At 42.1% G+C, this 26386-nt stretch overlaps 1 protein-coding gene across 1 annotated transcript in view; it reads left to right on the top strand.

Moving 5' to 3' along the window:
* The window catches only part of LOC104514094 (glutamate decarboxylase 2-like), a 32871-nt gene extending 14429 nt beyond the window's left edge, over positions 1-18442 (top strand). The window contains exons 5-14 of the mRNA XM_010157646.1: positions 1016-1095; positions 2858-2912; positions 4638-4754; positions 5861-5925; positions 9556-9622; positions 10720-10734; positions 11928-12077; positions 13871-13978; positions 15682-15771; positions 17591-18442. Coding sequence (XP_010155948.1) covers positions 1016-1095; positions 2858-2912; positions 4638-4754; positions 5861-5925; positions 9556-9622; positions 10720-10734; positions 11928-12077; positions 13871-13978; positions 15682-15771; positions 17591-17764 — 921 coding nt within the window. The 3' untranslated portion in view covers positions 17765-18442. The remainder of the gene's footprint in view (positions 1-1015; positions 1096-2857; positions 2913-4637; positions 4755-5860; positions 5926-9555; positions 9623-10719; positions 10735-11927; positions 12078-13870; positions 13979-15681; positions 15772-17590) is intronic.
* The last annotated feature ends 7944 nt before the right edge of the window (positions 18443-26386 follow it).

Raw genomic sequence — 26386 nt, 5'->3', positions numbered from 1 at the left:
TCCCTACAGCTCTCTGCTGCTCGCATTAACATTGGAGCTGAATACTCCCTTGACAAAGCAATAGCGATTACTTCTCTGCCTTGTGGTCTTCTGCAGACTATCCTTTCTTCTTCAACGCCATGGACACCTAGAAAGCCTTGTTAGATTTTTATCTCTGTGATCTTTTTTATAGTGATAAATCCTAAACTAATGGTACTCTAGTATACATGGAGAATTTAATTTTTTTTTAAGTTTGATAATCTGCAGTTAAGATTACTTTGGAGAATATTGTTACAGCTGGGTTAGAGTTAATACAAAATCAGATTCGTGGTGGCGTAATTTGATATAAAACTATTTCATGATCATAATCACCAGGATTTAAATTAGAATTGCAAACCAACACTGTCTCAGGAGTTAAGTCTATGAGCTAGAGAAAATTAGGCTGACTCCAGTATATAACTTCCGTATTTTATTCTGCACATACAGGTTAACTAATAGTCTCACTCATAGCCCAGTTCTGATTTTAAAGTGCCGTAGCTCTGTTTGTTAATGGGAGTTATTACTAGCTTTCACTGGCATGAGATCACAATTAGGCTTCCTATCTTAATTTCTCTCAGTACATTATTTGGCCAGAAGTTACGTAGCAGAAGCACATTGCTCAGGATGTCACAAACTAAATGAAAATTAATTCTCTAGTGGAGAATTTTTTGTTTCAGTAAATCAGGTTCATAGCCAAATCCATAGAAGCAATAGAAGCTGCAGGTATGCATCAAGGACAGAATTTGGATCCATCATCAGCCACAGTTGTGTATTTAATATTCCAGGAGAAAATCCAGATTAGAGTGATTGCTGTTTCTCTAATTGACCTGATACGAAGCCTCAAATTGCAGTGATCAGTTTCCAAAAAGTGTATGAATAGAATTACTGCCTGTGTGGGACTACTTGCTGAAGGGCTTGCAAGAGTGTAGTGTTTTATATTAAATTGGATAAGAAATAAGAACAAAAATAATAAATAATAATAAATGCGTTTTTTCAGAGTCACTTTTCTGTGAAGAAAGGAGCTGCGGCCTTGGGTATTGGTACAGATAGTGTGATTCTGATTAGGTGTGATGAAAGGTAAGTAAAGATGCCAAATACAGCTCTTTTTATCAGTACGTGGAAGAGGATCATCAGGTGATCAGCTAGGAGAGAGCATATAGGGTGCAGTCAACGGTTGGTGTAATTCATTATAGCGCTGTCATTTTTATCAGCCTTGCACTGATTTCTCCCACTTGAGGAACTGGCTCTGTCAGTAGCTTCTTTAAGAGTCAGTTTTTGGAGCTCATCATACAAGAAGTCTTTGACATCAACACTTACTCAATCCTCAGTGTCCTTTTGCTGCTGACTCTCTTCTGCTTCTCCCAAAGCCAGCCTCCTGCTTGCTCCTTGGTAAAGTTTTCCATACCCAGCATGACCACGGGCTGGATAATTACTTGTCTTGGTTAAAAAAGAAATGGCAGTGAAGGGTTCTGCCCAGCTCCTTGTGTGTTTGTATGCACAAGCCAAATAAATTAGAAACTGTTCAAGACCAGCATCTAAATTATGTTTGGATGAGGAACTCATTGCCTTCCTTTGGCAGGTTTTCTTTTCTTTATTACTCTAATGATCCCAGAAAGAGTTTTTTAAGATAAGACAACTACTGTTTTTCCCTGAATATGTACGTATAACTCGGGGGAACTCAAAATGAGTTGAATATTCTTTAGACCTTGAACTTCCATGAGACAAATCAGGGTTAATTTTTAGACATATTTTGCAAAAAAACTCATCATTGCAAACCCTTTGCTACTGAAATAATGACTGATTTACTGTGACCTGTGTAAGGATGAAAACTTAGAACACCTGGCAGTATCTTATTACAAAAAATTAGTAATGTAGAGATATAACTAGAACTCATAGGTTTAGTTGATTCCCTAAAACTGCTATTTTGATCACTAAAGAGGCTTTTCTTAGCAGCAGGAAAAAGTGCTTAGCAATGGAAAAAAATGTGTCCAACTATACTAAAAACTAAAAAAGTCCTTCAAAGTACATGTACGCATCAAGTCTAAATGGACAACACTTAAATCCAGTGAAGAGTTTATTACTGTCATGTGGGGAGCCGTCGTGTGTGAATTGCTGTTACGCATACTCTCTTAGCTAGTCTTGCTTGTGGCTAAAGCAAAGAAAACTCTTAACCACAGTATTCGATATCAGCACTGTTTTACCTAATTCATTTACAGGATTTCATGAATTAGCCTTCAAGCCATATACTGCTGAGTCTGAATCTCATGTGTGTGGTTCATACTAGATGTGTTGCAAAGACAGTATATAGTCGGTACAAAGGACTTGATGGTGCATTTAGGGTGAGCCCAGCCTGGTAGCTTCTTCTTGTACCCTGCTTCAAGCGAATGTGAACAGGTGATGAACCAAACCATGGAATAGTGGCCCTGAAACAAGTTCACCCCTGGGATGGAAACACAGAGACAACTGCTTACACCAGAGCTGAGTCATGCTGCTCAAGGCATGAACGGAGACTGTGGGGTTTGTCACACAGCGAACTTCCTGAGACCCTGAGCTCAGCCTCTCCCTGTGAGACTGGAGCATGTTCCCAGGGATGGAACATCAAACAGAACTCGGAGGCGCCATGGAGCTCATCAGTCTTTAATGGAGGTGACCCCGAGATAACTCCTCTCAGTGAGCATCACCATAGTGATGCAAACTGGTTGACAAAATAATTAGGGTAAAAACTCAGACTAATGGTCAGAATCTTTCTGTGCTTATTGGTCCCTATTTGGGTTTGAAGATCTAAGGGCAAGAGCTGATTTCAACATCAGATTTCTAATACAATTCTCTCTTGGTCCAGAGGGAAAATGATCCCGTCAGACCTTGAAAGAAGGATACTTGAAGCCAAACAAAAAGTAAGTTTACTAGCTTTTCTGCTTCCAGGAAAAAAAAAAAAAAACCCACCACCAAGAATGATACAGTTAGTTGTTTTGCTTTCCTCGGTAGAACAACATAGGCTTACCCATTGACTTTTTATTTATTTCTCAGAAATGTACCCTGGCAATTTATGAAGCAAGTGTTGCTGAAAAAACAGGTTTAGAGCTGCTTTATAGTCTCCATGAGCTATTTGGCTTTTTTTAATGTGTTCCTCTGCATAACATCCTCCTTTTTTTATATTATCAGCCTATGATGCAGTTCTTCAGCTGAATATTGGCAAAAATAATCATTTGGGGAATTTGTATATATTGTAGTGTGTTGAAAGTATCCCTCATAGTCACCAAATCAATGGGAGATAAACTAAAATCCACAGATCTCTAAAAATGCAGTACTGTTGTATGTGTTCATTAGAAGAAGCTAGAATTAAAACAACATATTAAAGTATGCAATGAACTTAGCCTGTGTCTTCAACAACATTTATGTAAATAATCATTAGAAACACAGCATTCAAAGCTCATTAATAACACAAATCTTCGTTAAAAGCTTACTTGGTTTAAGAAAAGCAAAATAATAGATAAAAACAAAAAGCAGTAGCATACCACCCAAACCTACTGACCATGTATTTCACTTCGCAGAGCACAGCCTAGACCTTTTCAATAGTTTAAACCCCATCTCTGCAAAGCATGTTTTACCTTTATTGCTTTGAGTATGCTTATGAAATCAACATAATCATAGAATCACAGGATGGTTAGGGTTGGAAGGGACCTTAAAGCCCATCTAGTTCCAACCCCCCTGCCATGGGCAGGGTCACCCTCCACTAGACCAGGTTGCTCAAAGCCTCATCCAGCCTGGCCTTGAAGACATCCAGGGATGAGGTATCCACAGCTTCTCTGGGCAACCTGTTCCAGTGCCTCACCACCCTCTCCGGGAAGAACATCCTCCTGATATCTAATCTAAATCTCCCCACTTTCAATTTAAACCCATTACCCCTTGTCCTGTCACTACAGGCCCTTGTAAAAAGTCCCCCCCAGCTTCCTTGTAGGCCCCTTCAGGTACTGGAAGGCTGCAGTAAGGTCTCCCCGGAGCTTTCTCTTCTCCAACACTGGAGAAGTGTAATAATAATATAATTGAATAATAATTCAACACTGGTATGAATTATGATATGTGACGGGCAGTGAGTGCTCCCCTGTGAGGCACAGGATTTAGCAGGACTCCAAGAGATGGTCCCTGTCCTCCTTGGAGGTTGCTGTTTCCCTGCTCTGCCCCACACCTCCCCTCTGCGTTGCCCCCAGGAGATGACAAGATGCTCCAGTGGACAGGACCGGGTCACCACACTCGCTGGGCAGTCCAGTGCAGCCCAGGGCATGGCCCACCAGAGACAGTTCTTGCACCGTGGTGCCTGGGTGAGGTTTGTTGTACGTGACGGTGTGCAGAGCAAGTCTTTGTGTTCCGGGCAGGTGTCATGGAGTGGAATTGTTCTGAGCTCTTACCTGTCTAGTGCATCTTAATAAATGGAGGATGATGGTTTGGAAGTTTGCTGCCACCTTAAGGTAGAAATTGTAATATCAGTAGCATCTAAGTAGAAACCCCAGTGTAACATAGTAGGTATGTACTCTAGGAGACATCTGTGGGCTCACTGTGGGGGCAGGCTGAGGAGGCTGCAGCACCCTGACCTTGTCAAATGCCTCTGTGCCTTATTGCAGGGATTTGTCCCTTTCCTGGTGAGTGCTACAGCTGGGACGACAGTGTACGGGGCGTTTGATCCTCTCATAGCTATTGCGGACATCTGCAAGAAGTACAAAATCTGGATGCACGTGGATGTAAGTATCATGGGGGGCTGGGTTGCGGCATGTGTTTGCATTAACTTACTCATTTTGGACCGTCATCGTGTACAAAACCGTATTTGGTTCCTGTAATTATGTCTGACATCCAAGCGCTGACTTACAGTTCTTCTGAAAGGCTCAGGTCAAAGGAACATTTTAGGAGCTGTGACTGTGGGGCACTTCTAGCAACTAGGACACTTAGGATGACCTAGTTTGAGTGCTTCTGGCCTTCAGCTTTATCTCTAAATGCCATTGGTACAAGAAATACATGAGAACTATACTGAGGACTGGCCCAGCTTCTGCAGCAGCTGCAAAATAAATAGATAAGGAAAAGGCAACATTTGTCTGGAGTAAGGTATCCCAAATTGCTGAACAGATTAATGCAAATGCTAGAGAAATTTTATCAGATTGGATACTTAACTTTATCTGGGTTCTTGCCAATAAATCTTTCTGAAGGATAATCTTTCAGCCCTAGAATGGCTTTTGTGTCATTTTTGCAAATCCTTTCTCCAAAAAGGCTTGGTAATTGAATTTCCGTAGGGTGGGTGTCTTGCTTTTGGATTATTGTGTCAGCCAAGATCACTGCAGTTCAAAGGAAGAATTCGTATTTACCTTAAACTACTTCTCAGTCACATGAAATGCCTGCTTGTCCCAGATCTCTGTGAGCCAAAGCAAATGAGTAGGGGACAAGCAGTAGTGATCTGAAATACGGTGAAAACTCACCAGAGCAGCTGAGATCTCAGTCTGGTTTGTTATCACCACTTTATTGCTAAGAGAGAAAAAGCAGCTTGCCGAGGAGCAGGTCTGCAAGTCCTCAGTTACAGCGTGGGGCAGCCCAGTGTGTCAGTGTCAGAGGGGGTGGGGAGGGAGGGGTGAGCAGACTACAAGGGTTGGTACACAGATTATGGGCTATAAACTTCTCCTTCCAAGCTACTGGAAGAAAATTGTTAGTACAGATAATGCCTCAGGCCCCATCTGCCTGGTCATTTTGAAATGTGCTACACCAGCAAGAAAAAAGAAAGGCCCCAAACTGATGTGAACACACAGATGTCATCAGGGAGAAAAGCAGAGTTCTCATTAAGATAATGTGTCTTGCCTTCTAGGGAGCATGGGGTGGCGGGCTCCTGATGTCAAGAAAACACAAATGGAAGTTAAATGGCGTTGAAAGGTATGATTTATTAATGTTAATTAAACACATTTATTAAATGCATTTTAATGCACTTGTGATTACCATAGCAACATCCATAAATAAAAATAAAAATCAGTGTTACCTCCAAGATACAGTATGAAAAAATGATGCAGACTGCCCTTCCAGTGGAAGTGGCATCGCTAACTGCCTTTGTTCAGTGCTATGGTAGTGTGACACTTGGTTTTGTGGTACAAACAGCAGACATTTCTTGTTTGCTTTTCTGTTCCTTCCAGCATACATTCGCAGGTCCAGGGTGGTTTCTGCAGCGTTCTCTGATTCAGTGTCCAGCATGGATTAGCAATTGCATTTCTCCTAAGAAATGAACCTTGGAGGTCTTGTATAAAAGGTGGATGGACCTGCAGTTCAGACAGGTGTCCTGGCAGTCACTGACCACTGCTCTCTCACTTCTGGAGAAAATATGCCCCTCCAGGCTGTGTTAATGATATCTTCTCAGTAAATCTGTGCTTGGATATATACACAGTTGTAGACATGAGCTCGTGAACACTACATATACATACAGATGAACATAAGTGATGCCAGCCCAGTTCGGAGTCTGGAAGGACTGGGGTTAAACCTAAAAACAACTCCTTTTTCATAATATTTCAGTTAAGCTGTGGAATTACTTGCTGTAGTATGCTAAGATTTGTTTGCGTTCAAGGAAAGACAAAAACTATTTGATACTTCTGTGAGCCACAAATGAGTGGGAGCTCAGAGAATATTTAAGAAAGTTTAGATATGCTTGTGCTGTTTTGTATTGTTGCCAGACGCCTATTTATAGAGACAGTATCCTGGGCTAGATGGAGACACTGTCACATTTGTGTATTTTCTGAATCTCATGCTGTTTGAGAGTAAATTACTGCTCCCCTGTGCCTTTTAAATCTCTAAATCAGATTGCTGTCCCTTGCCAAATAAAATTACAAACAACTTCCTCATCCTATTTGTGAAGATTAGGAAGATACCTTGATGATTCAGTTCCTTTCTCATACGTCTCACATGCAAAATTTGGAAAGCAGCCAATAGTTCTATGAATTTGATTTAGTTAAGACTGCCTTCAGCACTCCAAACTTACATATTGTGTGTTAAAAGGATATACATCCAAATATCCAGCAAATTAGAAATCTACCCAGTTGCCTGTGAGGGCAAAGTATGGAAAACAAGAGTTTGCCTCCCAAATTGCTGTCCAAATTCTGCTGGAATTAGAAGTTTAGGTTGAATCTATATTGGAAAATTTTCCAAATTATATGCATTAGATCCAGCACTCCACTGGATTTATCTAGTGCTTTGATAATCATCATCTTCATATGTTTGGCAATAAATTAATGAAATGTGTCATTTCCAGTGCTGTTCCACGACACAGTGGCTCGTTTCAGTTTCTCCAGATCTCAGATGTGGGTACCTCTAGAGCAGTTGTACTAGATCCGACTTTTGTGGACATTCCTGTTTCATGGTAGAAATTCGAGTACAACGCAGTCATTGCAGATCTGGATAGAAGAGAACTGGAGCTGGTGCTCGTGTTTGATAGGGAAGAAAGGTACACGGAGGAAGCATTAAATGGAGCACCCTGTGCTTGAGTACTCACATCCTGCTGGTAACAGGCAGTGCAGCAGAAATATTCCTGTCAAAGGCAGGAGGAGTTGTAGGACCATCCTTACCGTGCCCTCCAGACCCCACATGGCAGGTTTTCAGGCTGCTTCAAGGCACCTTGAAGGAAGCATGTCCCTGGTGTCTGGAGCAGATAGGTCTGGCCACCATCAGGAGTTTCAGTTTGGAGTCCCTCTCCCAAAGGCTTGGGCAGGGGGTGACAGCTATGTGAGAAAAGCAGCTGGATGAGTGCTCCCATATGGGGTCTGGACATCCTTCCTGGGGCTGTGGCTGGTCACTGAATGCACCTCAGTCTCTTCTTAGTGATGGCTGAGGACCAAATTCTGCCAGTCTTGAATCATTCCTGTCATCCATTTGAAATCTCTAAAGGAAAAATTTTCTTTTTTTTCTTTTTCTATCTGTGACCCACAGCCAAAAAAAACCCCACATGGGTGCTTGGTGCTCATTTATTTGAGCAGAAGTGAGGCACTGTAAAAAAAATGCTGTGGATCCACACAGCTTTTTTACTTCACTGTTTGTCTCAGTCAGCAATTTCTTCAAGCACTGATGACTGAAGACCAGAGTAACTGATAAGAAATGAAAAATGGTAGGGTTTTTTATTTTACGTAATTAATTTTTTTCTATGTGCAGTTGGGATGTAATTGGAGAAATAAATGACCTTAGGGTAAATTAAATGTTTTAGGCAGATAATTAACATCTGGCAGTGGTCAATAAATAATCTTTTTGCTTAGAAAACCCATACCACTACTATTAACTAGAAGTCTCTTAAAGAATTCTTGCCTGATTCTGCATAAAATAATAAAAATTAGAAAGTATCATATCAAAGGAAATTCATAGACCTGAATGGAAGTTCAGAATCATTAGCTTTGGTGTTGTAATCAGATGACTGACTGAGCTGGTTAAAGGCTGCCAAATACTTGAAAAGCTAAGCCAAGTGGCCAGATGTTGCTTGTGGAAGCCTGTTCCCTATAGATTTTGTATCAGGCACTTGTGTAGTCCCATTTAAATGGCAAAGAAGAAAGCACAGAAGTGCTGCCCGACATTCATGTGAATTTTGGAGTTGCTTGCTTGGAAGGAGTGGAAACAATTTGTCAGGAAATGACATGCATAAACCTGTAATGATGTCTCCAAGTCTACAAAGGAGAATACTGCCAGATTCTAGCGTGCTCACCTCTGTTCACATAAAAGTTACCTGCAAGTGTGTCCTCAGTCCTTTAAGTTATAACATGCCCCAGTTGACTGATTTATACCAATTTATACCATCAAAACTCAAATCACTGCACTACATGAAATCCTATGCGCTGCGCATCCTTGACAGCCTGCCAAATAGGATGCGAATGTATACATCTATCTGCTAATCATCCTGTGTAATAATAGTAATTAAGAAATAGCCAGTCAAGCATAACACAAAATTAAAATAATAAACTGGACAATCTTCCCTTCAGCCCTTGCCACAGTCCCTAATGCCTCTTCTCGAGGCTGTATTGTGACAGCACCCTGTTTATTCAGAAGATCTAGGCTGACAGCTGGTTTTGCAGTGAATGGGTCCCAAGGGGAAGGAGGATCAGCCTCTCTTGTGGAAGGGTAGATCAGTTCTATGTTTATTGCTGTGGTGATTTTGCAGCTTTCTATCTGCATCTTTAATCAGCTGTATGACTTCAGAAAGTTCATCAGTCAAATGGGTGTTTTTAGGGAGTTTGCCCTATGTTTATATAGTATAGATGACTCCCCAGAAAGTTTAATACTGATTAAGTTTAGTGGATGGAGCAGTTACCCTGTGGTAAGTTGCACGTTTGTCATCCAGAAACCAACCAGAGTGAATTAGGTCCCTTAGGAAGGCATTGCTTTCCTAGTATCAGCCATGATTATTTTCGGCTTTGCTTGCTCAGAAAAAGAAAAAGGTACACGTTGCTACACGTTCATTATTGTTCTAATTATTTCTAAATGTCTCCATGGTTTCACCACCATAGTACAATGTCTTGCTTTTCATGTGATTTGCTGTCCCAGGGCCAATTCGGTGACCTGGAACCCTCACAAGATGATGGGCGTCCCACTGCAGTGTTCAGCTCTGCTAGTAAGAGAAGAGGTATGTCCCAAGGTTTTTGCTTCTCTGATCCTTTCTGAAATTTTGTTTCTGTAAATCCTGGATGTTTTCTTCAAAACTGTGTCATAGCTAATGCTTGCTAATGTGATGAGGTTTATAAAAGAAACTGGGAAATAGACCTCTAGTTATGTGCTCAGGCTATGGCTGCAAGAGGAATTAAAGCAGCTGTCTAGCAGAAATAATAGATCCGACCAATGGCAATATCATTACAGAATTTTGTAGCTTTCCACTCAAAATGTCCGTAGCCAAGTTGTGAGTGCATAGTTGTGCAACTCTACTCGCTGCTGTGTAGCATAAAACGTAACTGTAGGCAAACTCTAGTCCTCTTGAGATGAATGATGTAGTATACATGCAGCACAACATTTGGTCCAGAATCTAGGCATCATTACACTTTCTTGACTTTTATCATAGATATTTCCACCCAGCTCTGAGCCTTATATCCATTTTGGGGCACATGGAAGTAAAAATGGAGCACTAAGTTCACTTGGAATGAAAAGCAGACATTTCATTTAGTACTAGAATTTGAATTACCCTTCAAGCCTTTAATTTTCATGTAACCATCAGTTACTGGGACAGCTGCTCTACAACCACCACTTACTAGACCAGCTATCAAAAAGCTGGTTGCTGTTTTGCTAACAGCTGTACAACAGATTGTATACAAAGTGATTGCACTTAGGAAGAGAGAAGCTGGCTTTTATTTGCCTCCTGGGTCAGTTACCCGAGACAAATCCTGCCTGGCTGCAGTCAGTACCATCCTTGACCTCTAGTGAGAACAGATGGCTCAGATTAGAAGAAAGTATTTTTTTTTTCCCCTCTCATTTTACTACTTCAGTTTTGAGCTACACACAAAGATTAGACTTGATGATAAACAGCCAAGTTTTGATTCTTCTTGGACTGGAAAATGCAGTTTGAGACAACAGCCCTAAGGTATACCTTAAGCTTGGTTGAGGACTTAACCAGAGCCAGAACATGACTCTCTGCATTTCACTTACAAAGCTAAAAAGGAAACCTCATGCTTTCATGAGCCAGGTTTCTTCACCTTGTTGACTTCTGGCCCTCCCACAAAGCTGCCTCTCAGAACGGTATCTTGCAACAAAGGAATAGCTCTAGCTGGCTGTTTAAAGGCCGTATGCCCTTCTGTCTGTTCAAAGCTTTCTGTAACACTTTAAGCATCCAGTCTGCAGCTGAGAGCTTTCCAGAAAAAAACTTTGCATACAAAGAAAGAAAACAGTGAAAACCAGAATTTGAGAGACCAAAGCAATTAGAAAAGTGGTATGATATTATTTAGGTTAGTCTGACTGAACCAGAAAAGATGCCTTCCAAGGAAAGGAGGAAAAGGAACCAGAACAAAGAATAAAAAGCTGTTGTGGTTTAAACCCAGCTGGCAACTCAGCACTACACAGCCACTCACTCACTTCCCCCACGGCAGGATGGGGGAGAGAATCAGAGGACTAAAACAGAGAAAACTTGTGGGTTGAGATAAAGACAGGCTAACAGGTAAAGCAAAAGCTGCACATATAAGTAAAGCAAAACAAGGAATTCATTCACCACTCCCCATAGGCAGACAGGTGTTCAGCCATCTCCAGGAAAGCAGGGCTCCTTCACGCATAACGGTTACTTGGGAAGACAAATGCCATCACTCTGAACCCCTCTCCCTTCCTTCTTCTTCCTCCAGCTTTATAAGCTGAGCATGATGCCATATGGTATGGAATATCCCTTGGGTCAGCTGGGGTCAGCTGTCCCGGCTGTGTCCCCTCCCAGCTTCTTGTGCCCCCCCAGCCTATTCGCTGGTGGGGTGGGGTGAGGCGCAGAAACGGCCTTGACTCTGTGTCAGCACTGCTCAGCCGTAACAATAACATCCCTGTGTTATCAACACTGTTTCCAGCACAAATCCAAAACAGCCCCATACCGGCTACTATGAAGAAAATCAACTGTAGCCCAGCCAAAACCAGCACACAAACAAGATCCAAAAATGCACTTATGCATAATGATGCTGGGAAGCACAATGTCCAGCTTGTTTTTTTAAAAATGTCTTGGCTCTGGGAGTGGATTACTCACTGCTGGATCAGATACCAACATGTCCTGGGCATTGAAGGGGATATAAAAAACTTGGCACTTAAGTTTGGTTTTGTCCTTTTTTTTTGAAATCTTCCTTTTGCACTTGAACACATACTCCACCAAATTTGAGTGTTTGTAATTTCTCGCCCAAAGCAACCCTCAAAACAGTAGTCACATCGGTGCCAACATAATTTTTTTGTGTCTTTGTTTTTATAAGGGACTGATGCAGAGTTGCAATCAAATGCATGCTTCCTACCTCTTTCAACAAGACAAGCACTACGACCTGTCTTACGACACGGGAGACAAGGCTTTGCAATGTGGACGGCATGTTGATGTCTTCAAGCTATGGCTGATGTGGAGGGCAAAGGTAGGACTGCCTGCAATGTATTTGTTTGCATTAAAATAATGCACACCAGATACAGGGGGTGTGTGTGTGGGGGGGTCCTGTAATCATCATTTTAGAAAATATCTGACCTGAATTTCCCATATATAACATGAAAGAAAGAACATTATTATTTTCTGGCTTTTTATGCTTTTAACAATTTAGCTTCAAAGCAGCACACATGATTTTGAAACTTGAACTCCATGGCTTTGCATAGCATTTGCTTTGTGTAACTGTAGGAGTAACAGCATAAATCATATACCTAGAAATGTTGTTATGAAGATTTCTGGAAATAAAACCATGTTTTAATGACATTCAGAAATTAAACATGGGAAATAAAGACGGTAATACCTACTTTCATTGCATGCAGTAGATACAAATAATCTTTTGAAGGTGTAGAGGAAAACTCACCAAAAGCTGTTCTCTGGGAAATCTGAAAACCCCAACTCTAGCGATTTATTCATCTGTATTTGTAGAATGTTGCTGAATAAGTTCTTCCATCTATTTATCCAATCTATTATGTCAAGTTGCCTCAGGTTTGTCCAGGGGAGATGACATCACTGGTTTAATTTCCAGAAAGCCTTAATGATCCTCATGAGCTTCATGAAAACTCTGAAAACAGTTCTGAGGCAGACAGCAAATGTAGCTGGAGATGTGGGAGTGTGTAAAGGAGCGTGCAAGTTTCTGTGGTTGCAATAGCTGTTGTGCTAACTGGAGTCTCCAGAGTGGCAGGCAATTTTAGCCACGTCTTTCTTTTACTCCAAGCCTTTCTCTTGGGCCTGTGCTAGCTCTACCCTGTTTTGAAACCTCTATACACAGAGGGATAATGACATGGGCTTTTAAGTCTGTTCTGCATTGCTAGAACAGATTTAGCAGGGACATGCATCCATTACTCAGAGACATTTCTTCTTCTCGGCTCCATTTTTTCAATATGCCTTGTACTGCTTTTTCTCTTCTCACACCCAGTTTGTAATATTAACGTTACAAAATAGGATGTGTGTTTCTTAAACAGTTTATCTATTCCAGCTGTCTATTCCCCTTCCTCCCCCATAAAGCTGGATCCTTTGTTTGTGGCATCACAGCTGGTGATTGCAGGAACAATTATGATGTCACAGAGAGAGGATTATGACTTCTGCCAGAGAAGAAAAAGCAGGATTTGCTGCAGCTCTTAAAAACACAGCTTCTGAGTTTATATGGTGTCTGTTAGAAAAGAAGAGAGAAAAACACTGGAGAGACAGGGCAGCATCTGAGCAAAATGTGCGTTTCCACAGGCATCTGGCCGGGCTTTAAAAGCATATCTGCCCTTTCTGTGTTTAACTGAAAAAGAAGGATTATTCTTGGAAAAGCCCCCAGCACATCACCCGTGGAAAATTCAAATCCCCTATTCTGAAAATAGCAGGGGTCTCCCCATGTCTGGAACTCAACATCTTTTAGAGACCCTCTTCTGTGCCAGTCCAGGCTGTGCAAAACTCTGCTCAGCCTCTCTGCAAGATCTACCGGGGTACCCTTCGTCGGAGGTGTTAGCAATGTTTTGCTGCAAACGAAGCTTATTTTGGAGAGGTGGATATAGGGGGTCAGTGGGAAGAGCTGAAGACAAACGAGCTCTGCTTAGCAGAGTGTCCTTCATCTCGAGGAATCAGATCCTTAATCTGTCCCAGCAGAGACTTCTGAGAGGTGACTTGTGCAGGTGCTTCGGCAAGTGCTGCATGGTCTGTTCACTCTTTTGGTTTACAGAAGAGAGAGTCACGTAACTGTTCTTTCTCCCTCTGTCTCTAAAGGGAACCACAGGATTTGAAGCACAAATTGATAAGTGCTTGGAACTTGCAGAATACCTATACAATAAAATAAAGAACAGAGAAGGGTATGAAATGGTGTTTGATGGAAAGGTATGTATTGAAGTTTTTTTCCCCAGTTGGTCAACAGCACTTGCCTTAGTCATTTGTTGGGATGCTACCAGCAGGTCAAACCAAACAGCACGTGACAGAAAGCAGTGTCCCTTGTAACAAAACCAGTATCTCTCTTCCTCATAGGATCCAGGGACAAGGGACGTGAGGCAGCTGTGCTTAAGTTTTCAGATTGCTCAGTTTCACCCAGCTGAAGCTGAACACTGTCACCTCAGGTTAACACAACACACACACACAGTTAGAACTAGCTCTTAAAAACAAGTTGTAGTTTCCTAATAGCAGGGTCTGTTACAAATGGGCGTTACAGTGCCCCATACAACTCGGAAAGGATGGCTGTGCAAAGCGCTTTTGTTGGCATTCTCAGGTGGGCAGTCACAGGGGACCTGCAAGGACCTGGGGTGACCCGGAGGGACCACGTGCATTGCAGTCCCTGCTGCAGTGGGGTGCAGCACAGCAGGGCAGGGGCTAGTGTTGCTTGGGAGCCCAGCTGGCTCATGTGGCAGAGGTGACACCACCAGGCGTGTTGTTTCTGTGGAGGGAGTCTAGCTGAGGTGGGACCGCTGGGTGCCTGGTGCTCAGCTGCAGAACAGTGCCTGGGGCGAGGTGGTGCTGCCTGGGCTCTGTGGCTGTACCTCTGAACTGGACCTGCCAGTGTTAGGCCATCTCTGTGGGCAAACCTCTCCAGCTGTGGTGGCTGGTGACAGGCCTGGTAGGCACCTCTCTTACAAAATTAACTAGTGTTATGCCTGTAAAAGAGAAAAAAACCACCTCATTTTAGCTTTTTTCTTCCTAACTGTGATGGGTTTTGCTCTCTGTACTTTGTTGGAAGGTTTTGTCTCTCCAAGCATTGCTCCCTCGTAACACTCACTTAGTGCGTGCCTAAGTGCTGCGGAGCACAAGGATAAACGTCACTGTGTTTCTTCAAACAAGAGATCACAGGCTCATACCCACATGCCGCTATGTGATTTATTTCTGAATTTGGTCCACTGGGTCTGATGATGAATAAAGGAACTGGCAGCAGTAGGAGTTGCTCTAACTCACACATTTAGCATCCAGTAAAGGGGAACAGCACAGCAGACAACTGCTGGGAGATTGCAAGAATACACAAAATGTCAACTAGTTCTTACTTTATGCCTTTCTACTTGGTACTCCCATGTAAGTTAAACTAGGTGAGACACTGTGGTGCGTGCATGTTGATACAGCAGCTAGCTGAATCAAATGAAGAAGTAACAAATTTCATCAAATGTAAGAAAATCTTGGACTGTCCCATACACCACCTGTGACTCCTGTTTACAGAACCAGTTTCTATATTATTCTGTCATGTAATAAAAGTAAATGTCATGGTCCTCACCTCTAAATTATCTGTAACAGACTCTTGCCTTAGCCACATGATCCCCTCAGCCTCTGGAGGGGACAGCACCTACAAAGTCTAGGTGCATCTAAGTGGGGCATAATATATTTGCACAGCTAGTTGATGTGTTTCCACAACTGACACCCTGGGAATAAATTGCCTAAAATTATCTTTTCTGCAGTAATGATGATGACTCTCAGTGGACCACAATAATGAAAACCATTGACTACTGTCACATTATGATGTATGAGAGAGAGGAAAGGCATGAATGTAATTGCAATTGAGATACTATGAGCATTTCTTACTGTGTAAACCATTATTATTCTGTGTTTAGCCTCAGCACACAAACGTCTGCTTCTGGTATATACCTCCCAGCTTGCGCAGTATGGAAGACAATGAAGAAAGAATGAGCCGCCTTATGAAGGTAAGCAGCGTCCTCCAGGACATCATGCAGTAAACAGTGAAACCCTTGCAGGCAGGCAGTTCCCAAAATGATCTCCCAGGGCACAGGGCAAGCTCACCTCATGATATTCTGACAGATGACATCTCCATGGTCATTTTCATAGAATCATAGAATGTTTAGGATTGGAAGGGACCTTAAAGATCATCCAGTTCCAACCCCCCTGCCATGGGCAGAGACACCCTCCACTAGACCAGGTTGATCAAAGCCTTGTCCATGAGATGCAGGAGCACGAGTTTCTTCACGTTACCTACACAGTAGTGGGGGTCTCACATCATTCCGGGAAGAACTTCCTCCTGATATCTAATCTAAATCTCCCCGCTTTCAATTTAAACCCATTACCCCTTGTCCTGTCACTACAGGCCCTTGTAAAAAAAATTCCCCCCCAGCTTCCTTGTAGGCCCCTTCAGGTACTGGAAGGCTGCAATAAGGTCTCCCTGGAGCCTTCTCTTCTCCAGGCTGAGCAAGCCCAACTCTCTCGGCCTTTCTTCAAAGGAGAGGTGCTCCAGCCCTCGGATCATCTTCATGGCCTCTTCTGTACTTGCTCCAACTGGTCTATAGCCTTCTTATGTTGAGGGCTCCAGAGCTGGATGCAGTACTCTAGGTGGGGTCTTACAAGAGCAAAGTAGAGGGGGAGTATCACCACTCTCAACCTGCTGGACATGCTTCTCCGGATACAGCCCAGGATACGGTTGGCTTTCTGGGCTGCCAGCGCACACTGCTGGTTCACGTTCAGCTTTTCATCCACCAGTACCCCCAAGTCCTTCTCCTCAGGGCTGCTCTCGATCCATTCTCTGCCCAGCCTGTACTTGTATTTGGGATTGTCCTGACCCAGGTGCAGGACCTTGCACTTGGCCTTGTTGTGAGGTTGGCTGAGTCCCACCTCTCCAGGTCCCTCTGGATGGCATCCCTTCCCTCCAGCATGCTGAGTGCACCACACAGCCTAGTGTTATCAACAAACTTGCTGAGGGTGCCCTCGATCCCACCGTCTGTGTCACTGACAGAGATGTTGAATGGCACCAGTCCCAATACCAACCTCTGAGGAACACCACTCGTCACTGGTCTCCACTCGGACATCAAGGCATTGATCACAACTCTTGGAGTGTGGCCATCCAGCTAGTTCTTTATGCACCGAGTGGTCCATCCTTCAAATACATGTCTCTCCAATTTATGGACAAGGATATCATGCAGGACAGTGTTAAATGATTTGCACAAGTCCAGGTTTTACTGCAGGTTAGTCTGGCATCACCTTACTCTGGTCTCCAACTTTGGTATTCCCTGGGTTTGCCTCTCCCCTAGAGCACTTACTTGTCTGTGTATATTCCCTGAAGTTACTGTGAACTGCAACCACTGAACCCAGCAAGTACAACCAGAGCTCAATAACACCATGGCACTCTGGCATGTGAAAAAAAGGTGGCAAATGATTGTAATATGCTTTGATCAGTAAAAAAAAAAAAAAAAAAAGCAGCTATTGTGTCCCTGCCAGCAATATTGAGAAAGTAGGGGGAAAAATTCTGCAGTGATTTGAAGAGCAGGACAAAGAAACAGGATAAACCCAATGTCCTTTCACTGAGACATTTATTCCTTAATGGAGGTTAACATTTTTATCAATATTAGATGTAATTTCATTTTATCTGCTTCTTGTCGCTCTTAATCCTTTTTAAAAAAGGAAAATATACTCTGTGGTTTGTTACAATAATAATGATGATGGCAATAATGAAAATAATGACAATAATTATAATAATCATCATCGTTATCATGGCCTGCTTTTGTTACGCTGCAGGTGGCACCAGTGATAAAAGCCCGGATGATGGAGTACGGCACGACCATGGTGAGCTATCAGCCCCTGGGTGACAAAGTGAACTTCTTCCGGATGGTCATCTCAAACCCTGCAGCAACTCACCAAGACATTGATTTCCTGATTGATGAAATAGAACGCCTGGGACAAGATTTATAATAATTGGATGTGAAAGTCTGTTCCTGGACCTCTAAGTAGACAATTAAGTTGTCACAAACTGTGCGAATGTATTTGTAGTTTGTTCCAAAGTAAATCTATTTCTATATTGTGGCGTTCGAGTAGAGTACAGTTTAAAATCAAGAAACATGGCTCCTTTAAAGTACTTTCCTGAGTTTTAGAATACCTCCTTAATAATTAGCTGCACAAAAAGCTGCATTGAAACAAATAAGGAAGAACAGAAGATACTTAAAACTTTATCCCCAGTTTAAACACAGCAACTACTTTAAATTAAAAGCAATCAGATTGTATGACGCCAAATTTGCCCAAAATGATGACAAAATTAAATTGGGGGAAGTGGGAGGGGGCGGTGAGAAGCAGAGTATGCAAGCTGTATGTTTAAAAGTGAAAGTATTTTGCCTTTTTCGTAGTATTAGAACAGAATTTCTAATTTACCTATAGTAACATTTCAAATGTATTTAAATAGGTATAGTTTTACAAAAGGAAATATATATATATTAAAAAAATCCTATTTTGTAAACTATATTTTTATTTTATATGGGTTATAAAACTGCAAGGACAGAAGCTGAAAATTAACTAGGATTCTTTTTCTTTTAAAGGAGGTGCCTCAAATATTTATTACTGCTTATTTTAAAATACAAGCCCACATACTACATTCTTAAGAGGTACCAATACCTCATTTGTCCATGTCATATAGATTGTACATCTCCAGGGTTGATTCCTGAAAAACCTCAAGAGTACTGCAGCTCTTAAAACCACTTAATAAGATCAATTACAGTACAACAATAGGATTCTATTATTCCTAATTATGTTTCCCACCTGGCCTAACTAAGCAGACGCACAATCAATGTACAGTGCTAACCGAGACTGAAATAATCAGTAAATTGGATGGTTTCTGTGTTCTGTGGTAAAAAAGCCTATTCAAGAAAAAAAGTCACATGTCTGAATAAATGCTTTTCTCATAACCATTTCTGTGAGCAGTCCAAAACTACACTGAAAATTAAAATTGACTGAATTTCTTAGTAGAGAAATAGTATGAAACCTCACAGCTACATTAAGAGGGTAAAGACTTCATACAGTTGTACAGGTCTGCAAGACAAGGCCTGAATTAAATGTGACTGTAATCTGAGTGACAGGGATGGGGGCCTAGGTAACAAACTGCTTTCAAAGGTGTCTCCCAGTGTTGGACTCCATCCTTGTCTGCAACAGCTTTTGAAATTGCAGGAAAAAATTGAGATAAGGCTACATCTGTCTAAAACAGCCCTCATGGAGCCTCACAGCCTTTGCAGAAACCATGGGCACAGCTCTTGCAGAATTCATGTGCTGCATCATTCCTTAACATTAGAGGTGGAAACTGATTTATCCTCTTCCCCTCCAACATCTGGAGGTGTTGGTAAGAGTTCTGCAGCTCGGGCCTGTCTACTTATAACCCTACTAAAGTGTTGGTTTTAACTTTGCCTAAGCAGCCAAATTTTGTTTGTAAAGCAATATTGTTTTGCTGTCTCTAAAATACTTGAAGAGAAAAAAGTGCAATGTGGTTTTAATTTAATCTAAAATAGATAAACGGAGTATTGATTCAATGTAATATCATGAGGACATGAAGTAAGAGGAAATAACTTGTGTCTGTAATTGTGTTGCCTTTATTATATTGATAGTACTGTTTTGTCACCTCAGATTGAGGCTGTGCACTTTAGATTTAAACTGTACAATGTTGCCAATCAACATGTGTTGCTGTATAAGCTTGTACAATATATTATTGATATGTCATTATTTGTGTGGTAGTAGTATTGACTCTTGATATTGTAAGAACTGCATTCACGCCAGTCCCTCTACTATAGCTTTGCTTGGTATTAACCTCTCCTCGTCAGCTTTAGGGCAGACCTCTCACCTCACTTGGGTGGACTTCCATTGCTACCTGCGATGCCCAGTGTTGCGAGTCAAGCTATAGAGGAGATACCAGTTCTGTCAGGAAGGACTTCAATGTGAACTTTGCTAAATGTGTCAAAACCAGCAGACTAATCACTGAAATGCTGAGGAGAGCAGAAAATTACATTCTTTTTTCTTGCTGGGAAAAAGGCAAGAAAAGAGCTTAAAAAATAAAAATAGTACAGGGACAGTGATGAAGGTGATCAGTAGCCTGGTTACATCTTGCATGTGCAATTCCGTTTTGAAGTGCAAAGTGCAAACAATGTATTTATTAGCTGTATGTGCCAATCCAGGATTTATATTCGGTGTTTCAGGAGAACCAGCGTTTTTTTTTTTTTCTGTACTTATTGCAACCAGGGAAGAGCAGCATAGCAATCTGTTCTTGTGTTTGACCAAAGTATCTTATCTGTAGTGTTGATCTAAATCCAAATAAAAGTGTAAAACATAACTCTGGGTCTTTTCATTAGCAGCACTGATGGGCACTCTGAGCGTTTATCACTTGTGCCATTTCAGAGCAAGGCCCCAATAAAGAGAATGTTTAATTGTAACTTTCTATGTCTCCTGCTGGATTTTTTCATGACAAGATGCATTCTGTTAATTATTGTAACATAAAATAAGCAATTCCATCACCAGGGCCTTTTTGAGGTGATACTCAGCACCCGCATACAAGTGTAAATCTGCCATCTGGTATTCCTTTACCTTATCTTTACAGGACGGATTTAGTTGCTTTATTCTCCTCAGACAGGCTCAACAAATTTTTATGTTTTGTTTTGTCTTTTTATTCCACAAGCACTTATCCCCAAATTAACCATAGACTCTAATCTGCCTCCGGCACAGCAGTGAAAGCAGTCAGGGCACTTTACAGGATGACACAGACTATATGATGGCAACAATTTAAAAGGGCCATGAAGTAAAAAAGACAAAACAACCCATACAAAAATTAAGATTTTTAATCCTCATGTCTCCCCTAGCCAAGGGCCTCATTCTCCAAAATCTGCCACCTGTCTGCCCTATTTTCCTTCCACCCTCTGGAGTGGTGCCCAGCACGATGCCAACAGCAAAGAACAAAACAAAATGATGCTGTGAAAGCAGCACTGGTCAGAAGGCTTATACCTGAAATGAGATTTTCTGTATCATTTCTTTAAGCCTGCAGCAGAATTTTAGACGAATGCTTGTGCCAAGTACCTTCACAGAGCCCAGCCAGAAGCTGTTCGAGAAAATACAGAGAGGGAGAACATGTGGGAATAAAAGGTTATCCTTACCCTGATGAATCTTTGTTGGGCACTGGAAAGAGTACTGGTTTAGCATTTTTGACTACTACCCCCATGAAAGTGCATGAAGCATGAGCTTTGCTGTAAACCCATTGCACACAGAGCTGCATGGAGTCTCCCTGAGAGACGAGGGGATGAAACCTATTTGCCCAACCAAGCTGAGTAGAGAGTCCTGGCTGTGCTCTAGGAAGGCAAAATAAAATTGCCAAGCAAGAGGGTCTGAGTGCCTGCTCTTTACAAAGTCTGGTTCCTTTGGCATTCTCCTAGGAGAACAAAAGCTCTGGTTTTCCATTTCTCTGCTCCTTCCCATAAAACTCCCAAAAGAGCACCCTGCACAGGGAGAATTGTGGATCCAGAAGAGGAGATGACCTAATTTGTTGCAGCAACATACCAGCATGGCAGTCTCACCTCTGTGGCTGATGGGTTCCTGTGCTGCTGTACAGTCCCATAAAGCTCCCAGGAGCCATTATCCCCACAGGACACTCTGCTTTCCCCTCTAACCCCACTGCACTGCTTCTGCCTCTTTGCACCAGGCCCCTGCTTTTATGCCTGTCTTCCCTCTTCCCATTTTCCCACATGTGTGCCTGTGGGCATCTTAACCATCTTCATAACTCGATGGGACCGTTTTTTCCCCGAAATTAAGGTTCCTTTGAAAGGCAGCCTACAAATTCCATTAAAATTCCACCACAATGAGACTGGGGTCCTCCATTCAAGAAGTGGCTGTTCTTTCCTCTATCCTGGGGGGGTCCTGCTCCAAGCTAACTCCATGAGAAGCAGAGTATTAATGGGTCACCCCACCCTGGAGCCGGTCTGCTGCAAAAGAAGGCAGAGCACGGAGAAAGACCCCCACAGGGAGGCCTCAAAACCTGTGTGGACCCATCCCAATTGACTCACAACTACAGTCCACTGACTGTGTTTAGCGCTCTTGATAAATTGTTTTGTAGTTCACTTTGTAACACCAGGTTTAATAAAATATGGTTTAGTAAAGCTCAGATAAACCAAGTTCTTTGAATCAGACTGGCTGAATGAGCAAAACAGCTTTTTTTGTGTCCTCTGGGATTTTATTCTGTGGAGCATAATTTCATCCAGAGACACACTCTTCCCACTACTGAAGATATCCATTCTTGCCTAAATGGATGCTGTGTCAGGAAATGGATAGAGTGCAAAACTGTATCACATCAATAAAATATAGCAGAATATTTTACTGATGGTGCCTATGTACTATGAGGAACTAAGAAACAAATTCAGCTGTTGAAACAGCTATTATAGGAACCATCCCCTGCCAGTGGAACTGGAGACTGCAAGCTGTGCCTGCACCAAAGAAAGCCACATCTCAAATTACACAAACCCTGTGGGGTTTTTGGTGGTGGTTATTATTTGGCGAGGAGGGGGGCACAAACACCAGCATATGATTTGGAAGCCCACAGCTATAAAGATCAGCAAGACAATATGTAAAAGAAATTTCTTGACAGGGTGTTTGCCTGGATACTCAGTAGTTAATAGCAGCTGGGGGGTTAAGGCAGAAACAACAGCGTAGGTGGGCTCTCCTGCAGCTTTGCAAATGCTCAGCCCTGTGACCATGTTGGTCAGACCACAGAAGCAGATGATGAGAGGCAGAAGTTCTCAGCCCAGCTGCCCTGACAACACAAGATAGACCACCTAAAGTTGTGGCTGAGTCTCAACAATTTTGGCTACTCTTGAATGCTCCTTGCTCTTCTGCCAACGGCCTCCAGGACATACCCAGAGAAAGCCCTCAACTACCCTACAGCCCACAGCTCCAAGGAAGGACAGTTTAAACATCGTTGGTTGTATTAACCTCACGTTCCAGCATGGTTAAGGAAGATATAAAGCAAGACAGAGCTCAAGGAAATGCATACCTTTTATCTGACTTAGCCAGGCTAACTGCCAAGTAGAAAATCATTCTAGGTAGAAAGAAAGCCCCATAGAAAGCCACGGGATAGTGTCTTTAATGTGGTGATGTCTTAGACTTATAATGACTGCACTATCAGTTTTCTACCAGACCAGATTAGCTAAAGGGAGTAATTCAGCCATTAAGGGAAAGTGAAGTGCTGCAGCTGGAAGAATTACAGACCTGACTTTACTCTTCACTGGGAAGACAGAACAGCTGCAGGTTGTGGCACTGTTCATTACAGCATTGTAGGATGCAGGTGTATAGATTTTACTCTGGAGCAAGAAGCTGGGTCTGAGATTAGAGTCAGAGGAAAAGAATATATAGCTCTTTTTATATTAGAATAAAAGCCTGCGTATGTTGCTGTTGAAATTTTTACATTACAAAGAAAGATGAAAAAAATCTGTTCTATAAATTCTCATTGCATGAACAGAGCAAAGGCTATTTTCTCAGGGTGCAGAAAATCACAAGTCGAACAAGGATGAAAACCTCCCATAGTCCCACTACTCTCCAACAGCTGCCTTTGTGCATGGTCTCACTCCAGCTGATGCCAAGTCTTCCAAAGGCAATCAGAAGCCTAACTTCCATGATATGAACACAGATTGCTTAATCCCAGCCCTCTCAGCTACTCATTTTCAGCCTGTGACCTGTAAACCCCTACGGACATTTTCCCAGAGGTCTGTGACCAATAACCAGGAAGAACAAGTTCATGTACTGCTCTGCATGAGCAGGTCCCCTTTCCAAAGGGGACCTCACCTTCCATAGAGATATTTGAGAGGCTCATGACTCAAAAGAACTTGAAAACCACACAATTAGGCAACCTCTCTTTCTAAAACACTTTGTTTTGCATTACAAGTAACAGGGTCTAGCATACTACTGTCATCTGACCTGCACCTGGCACTACAATCATACAAGATTTCAATCATATAGCAGCCAAAAGATATGCTCTGCACAACAAGTATTACACTAGCATGCAGGACAGAGAGCATAATAATGGACCTACATCATTTGCCCTATTACCCCAGAAACTTTTATTTTATATAATCCTATATCAGTATTTTTCCATTTTCTCACACTTCTGCACTGCCTGCATGGAAGACTTCTATTTTCCTACCCAACTTCCTCTGTCCTGGTTCTGGAAGAAAGATGTTTGGGACTTGATGTAAACATGCTTTTGCTGCTCTGAGAGACTAAAAGGAAATGGCTTGTGTTAAAATAGTTAGCTGGAGAGCGCAGCTTTTTAAAGACAGTCTATAAAGAGTGATGAGGCAGCGTGGTTGAGGACCGCACACATGCCAGGGCTGCCTGGCAGAGCTCCCCAGGTGCTCCTGTGCTGAGAAGCAATGCCTACCATGGGTAGTGACTCCACTAGAGTCCTTGCCAGACAGTTTACTCTGTAAAGCTAATCCAGCTGATTTCCCAATCAGATGAACCACTGCTGTTTGTATTACATTGGCAACCAGCTGAAGCCCAAGACTTAGTGCAGTAAAAGCTCTAACACTGTCAGCTCTAGATGTGGAAGCATGGAAGAGACTTACTTGGTGCACAGAACTTGTCTCAGGACTTCGTCTCAAATGATGAATTTTCTCTTTCAGCAATCTTTCCTTCTGATCAGGAGAGCGTGTGGAAATAAAATATGAAGGTTTCAGGCAATTCTTTGTTTGGCTTAATCTTTCAGCAAACTTGACTTTGGGACATAAGGTATTCAGAGCTGCTCTGTTTCCTTTCACCAGTTTCCAGATGCGTGACTTCCACCAGCAAGTTTGATAGAGAAAGCTCAAAGAAACCAGGACACCACTTCTGCAGTGCCTGCAAAGAGGACTCCTAGAGTGGGCCAATAAAGCTGTGCTTCCTGGGAGAGGTGAGATAGTACACCTTCCTCTTGCAGCAGACACTGATGTCCCACTTGGGAACAGAACACATCTAAATGAGTTACGAATCCCTTGCAACAGATTTATTTCCACGTACCTTCCCTATGACTTATTCTGTGGCTATGGCTCTTGCACCAACAGTTTAGGCTGCTACTGCAGACAAGCCTGTATATATTAAGTTTGGGATATTGAGAATTAAACTGTATTAATAGTGACACTAATAAAAGTTAGTGAGAATGACATTAATAAATGCAGAGTGTCTTAAGTAAGCTCCTACTACTCAGTGAGATTTGTGACAATTCTGAATAGATGCTTCCATAGAAACCTTTACACTGCAAGATTATAGTTGGGTTATTTTCTCTAATAACTTTGGGTAAAAATAGAATTGTTTCCTGTTTGCATTCTACAGAACCAATAAGCTGCCTTGGGAATTAGTATCCACAGGCAAATGATAAATAGCAGGGTTTGAAATAGTGCAAGTGCCTCCCTATCTCACTCTGTCCTTTTACCTTAAATACAAATAAGATTTCTATACTGTTTACTACAGAGGTGTTTTCCATAATTAAACAGATCTGTCTATTTATATCCCACATTTACTAAAATTTCAGTAGATGTCAGAAGTCCAAAGAAATAATCACATTAAAGTGAAACACAAAATACGTACAATTAATGGTTGTGCTCAAAACTGTCAGTTGATGTACACACTTTACTTAGTGCCTTGTTTGTGCATAATACAGTTCAATTTGCATTGATTCATTTCTCCCTTTGCCATTTTTCTTAACTCACAGTGTCATGTTTTTATGAGCTGGTGCTGCAGGAAAATCTACAAGCAAAGCACATATTGTTGGTATGACACTGGCAATCCAAGAGGTATGCATGGATCATCTCTCTCCTTTGCCACTGCTTCTGAAATGGTCTGCCTTTTATTTACCACTGTGATAGACTTTATCTTCTACAGATGACTATTTGCAACCACTTTTCTCCTTTTCTTCAGCTAGTTCAGCTACAATTATTATGAAAAAAAGACATAAAAATAATCAAACTCCCAAAACCTTCCAGTGATTGGATCTGATTGTAGATGACTCAATTGCAATGCAGCTGAAATTACTGATGTATTACAGTTCTTGAAAGCAATTTTCTTGCAGTAACTCTGGTAGGAATCTCGAATAAATTGTAGCTATTGATCACTAGCCTTCATATTTCCCACACAGAGAGTCTGTCTCTTTGTTCACATTGCGGGCAGCCTCGCTTGGTCCCAGGTTTGTTTTCAGAGTGAACCAACTAATCCTTTTCTATGGGAAACTGGGCACAGTTGACAGGACAGAGTCTGATCCAAGCAGCCAGCATATGCAGACTGCACCAAGTTTGACTTCTGCACTACAGGGAATGTGGCAATTTCAAAAATACTCTTGGGTACACAAAGAAACACCCTAGTGTCATGCATAAAGACATCATTCTGCATACTGTGGCAGCTCTCTTGGAACTCAAAGAATCATAGAATCATTTTGGTTGGCAAAGACATTTAAGATCATTGAGTCCAACCATGACTTTTCCTCATGGGTGGCAGTGGCCTCTCTGCAGGGCTCTCGCTCGTAGCACATCTCTTATGAGACTGCTGTGCCGCGGC

This window comes from Eurypyga helias, unplaced genomic scaffold, assembly GCF_000690775.1.
Source record: "Eurypyga helias isolate BGI_N326 unplaced genomic scaffold, ASM69077v1 scaffold17160, whole genome shotgun sequence".
Classification (NCBI taxonomy): domain Eukaryota; kingdom Metazoa; phylum Chordata; class Aves; order Eurypygiformes; family Eurypygidae; genus Eurypyga; species Eurypyga helias.
This window is presented reverse-complemented; position numbering and strand designations above follow the sequence as displayed.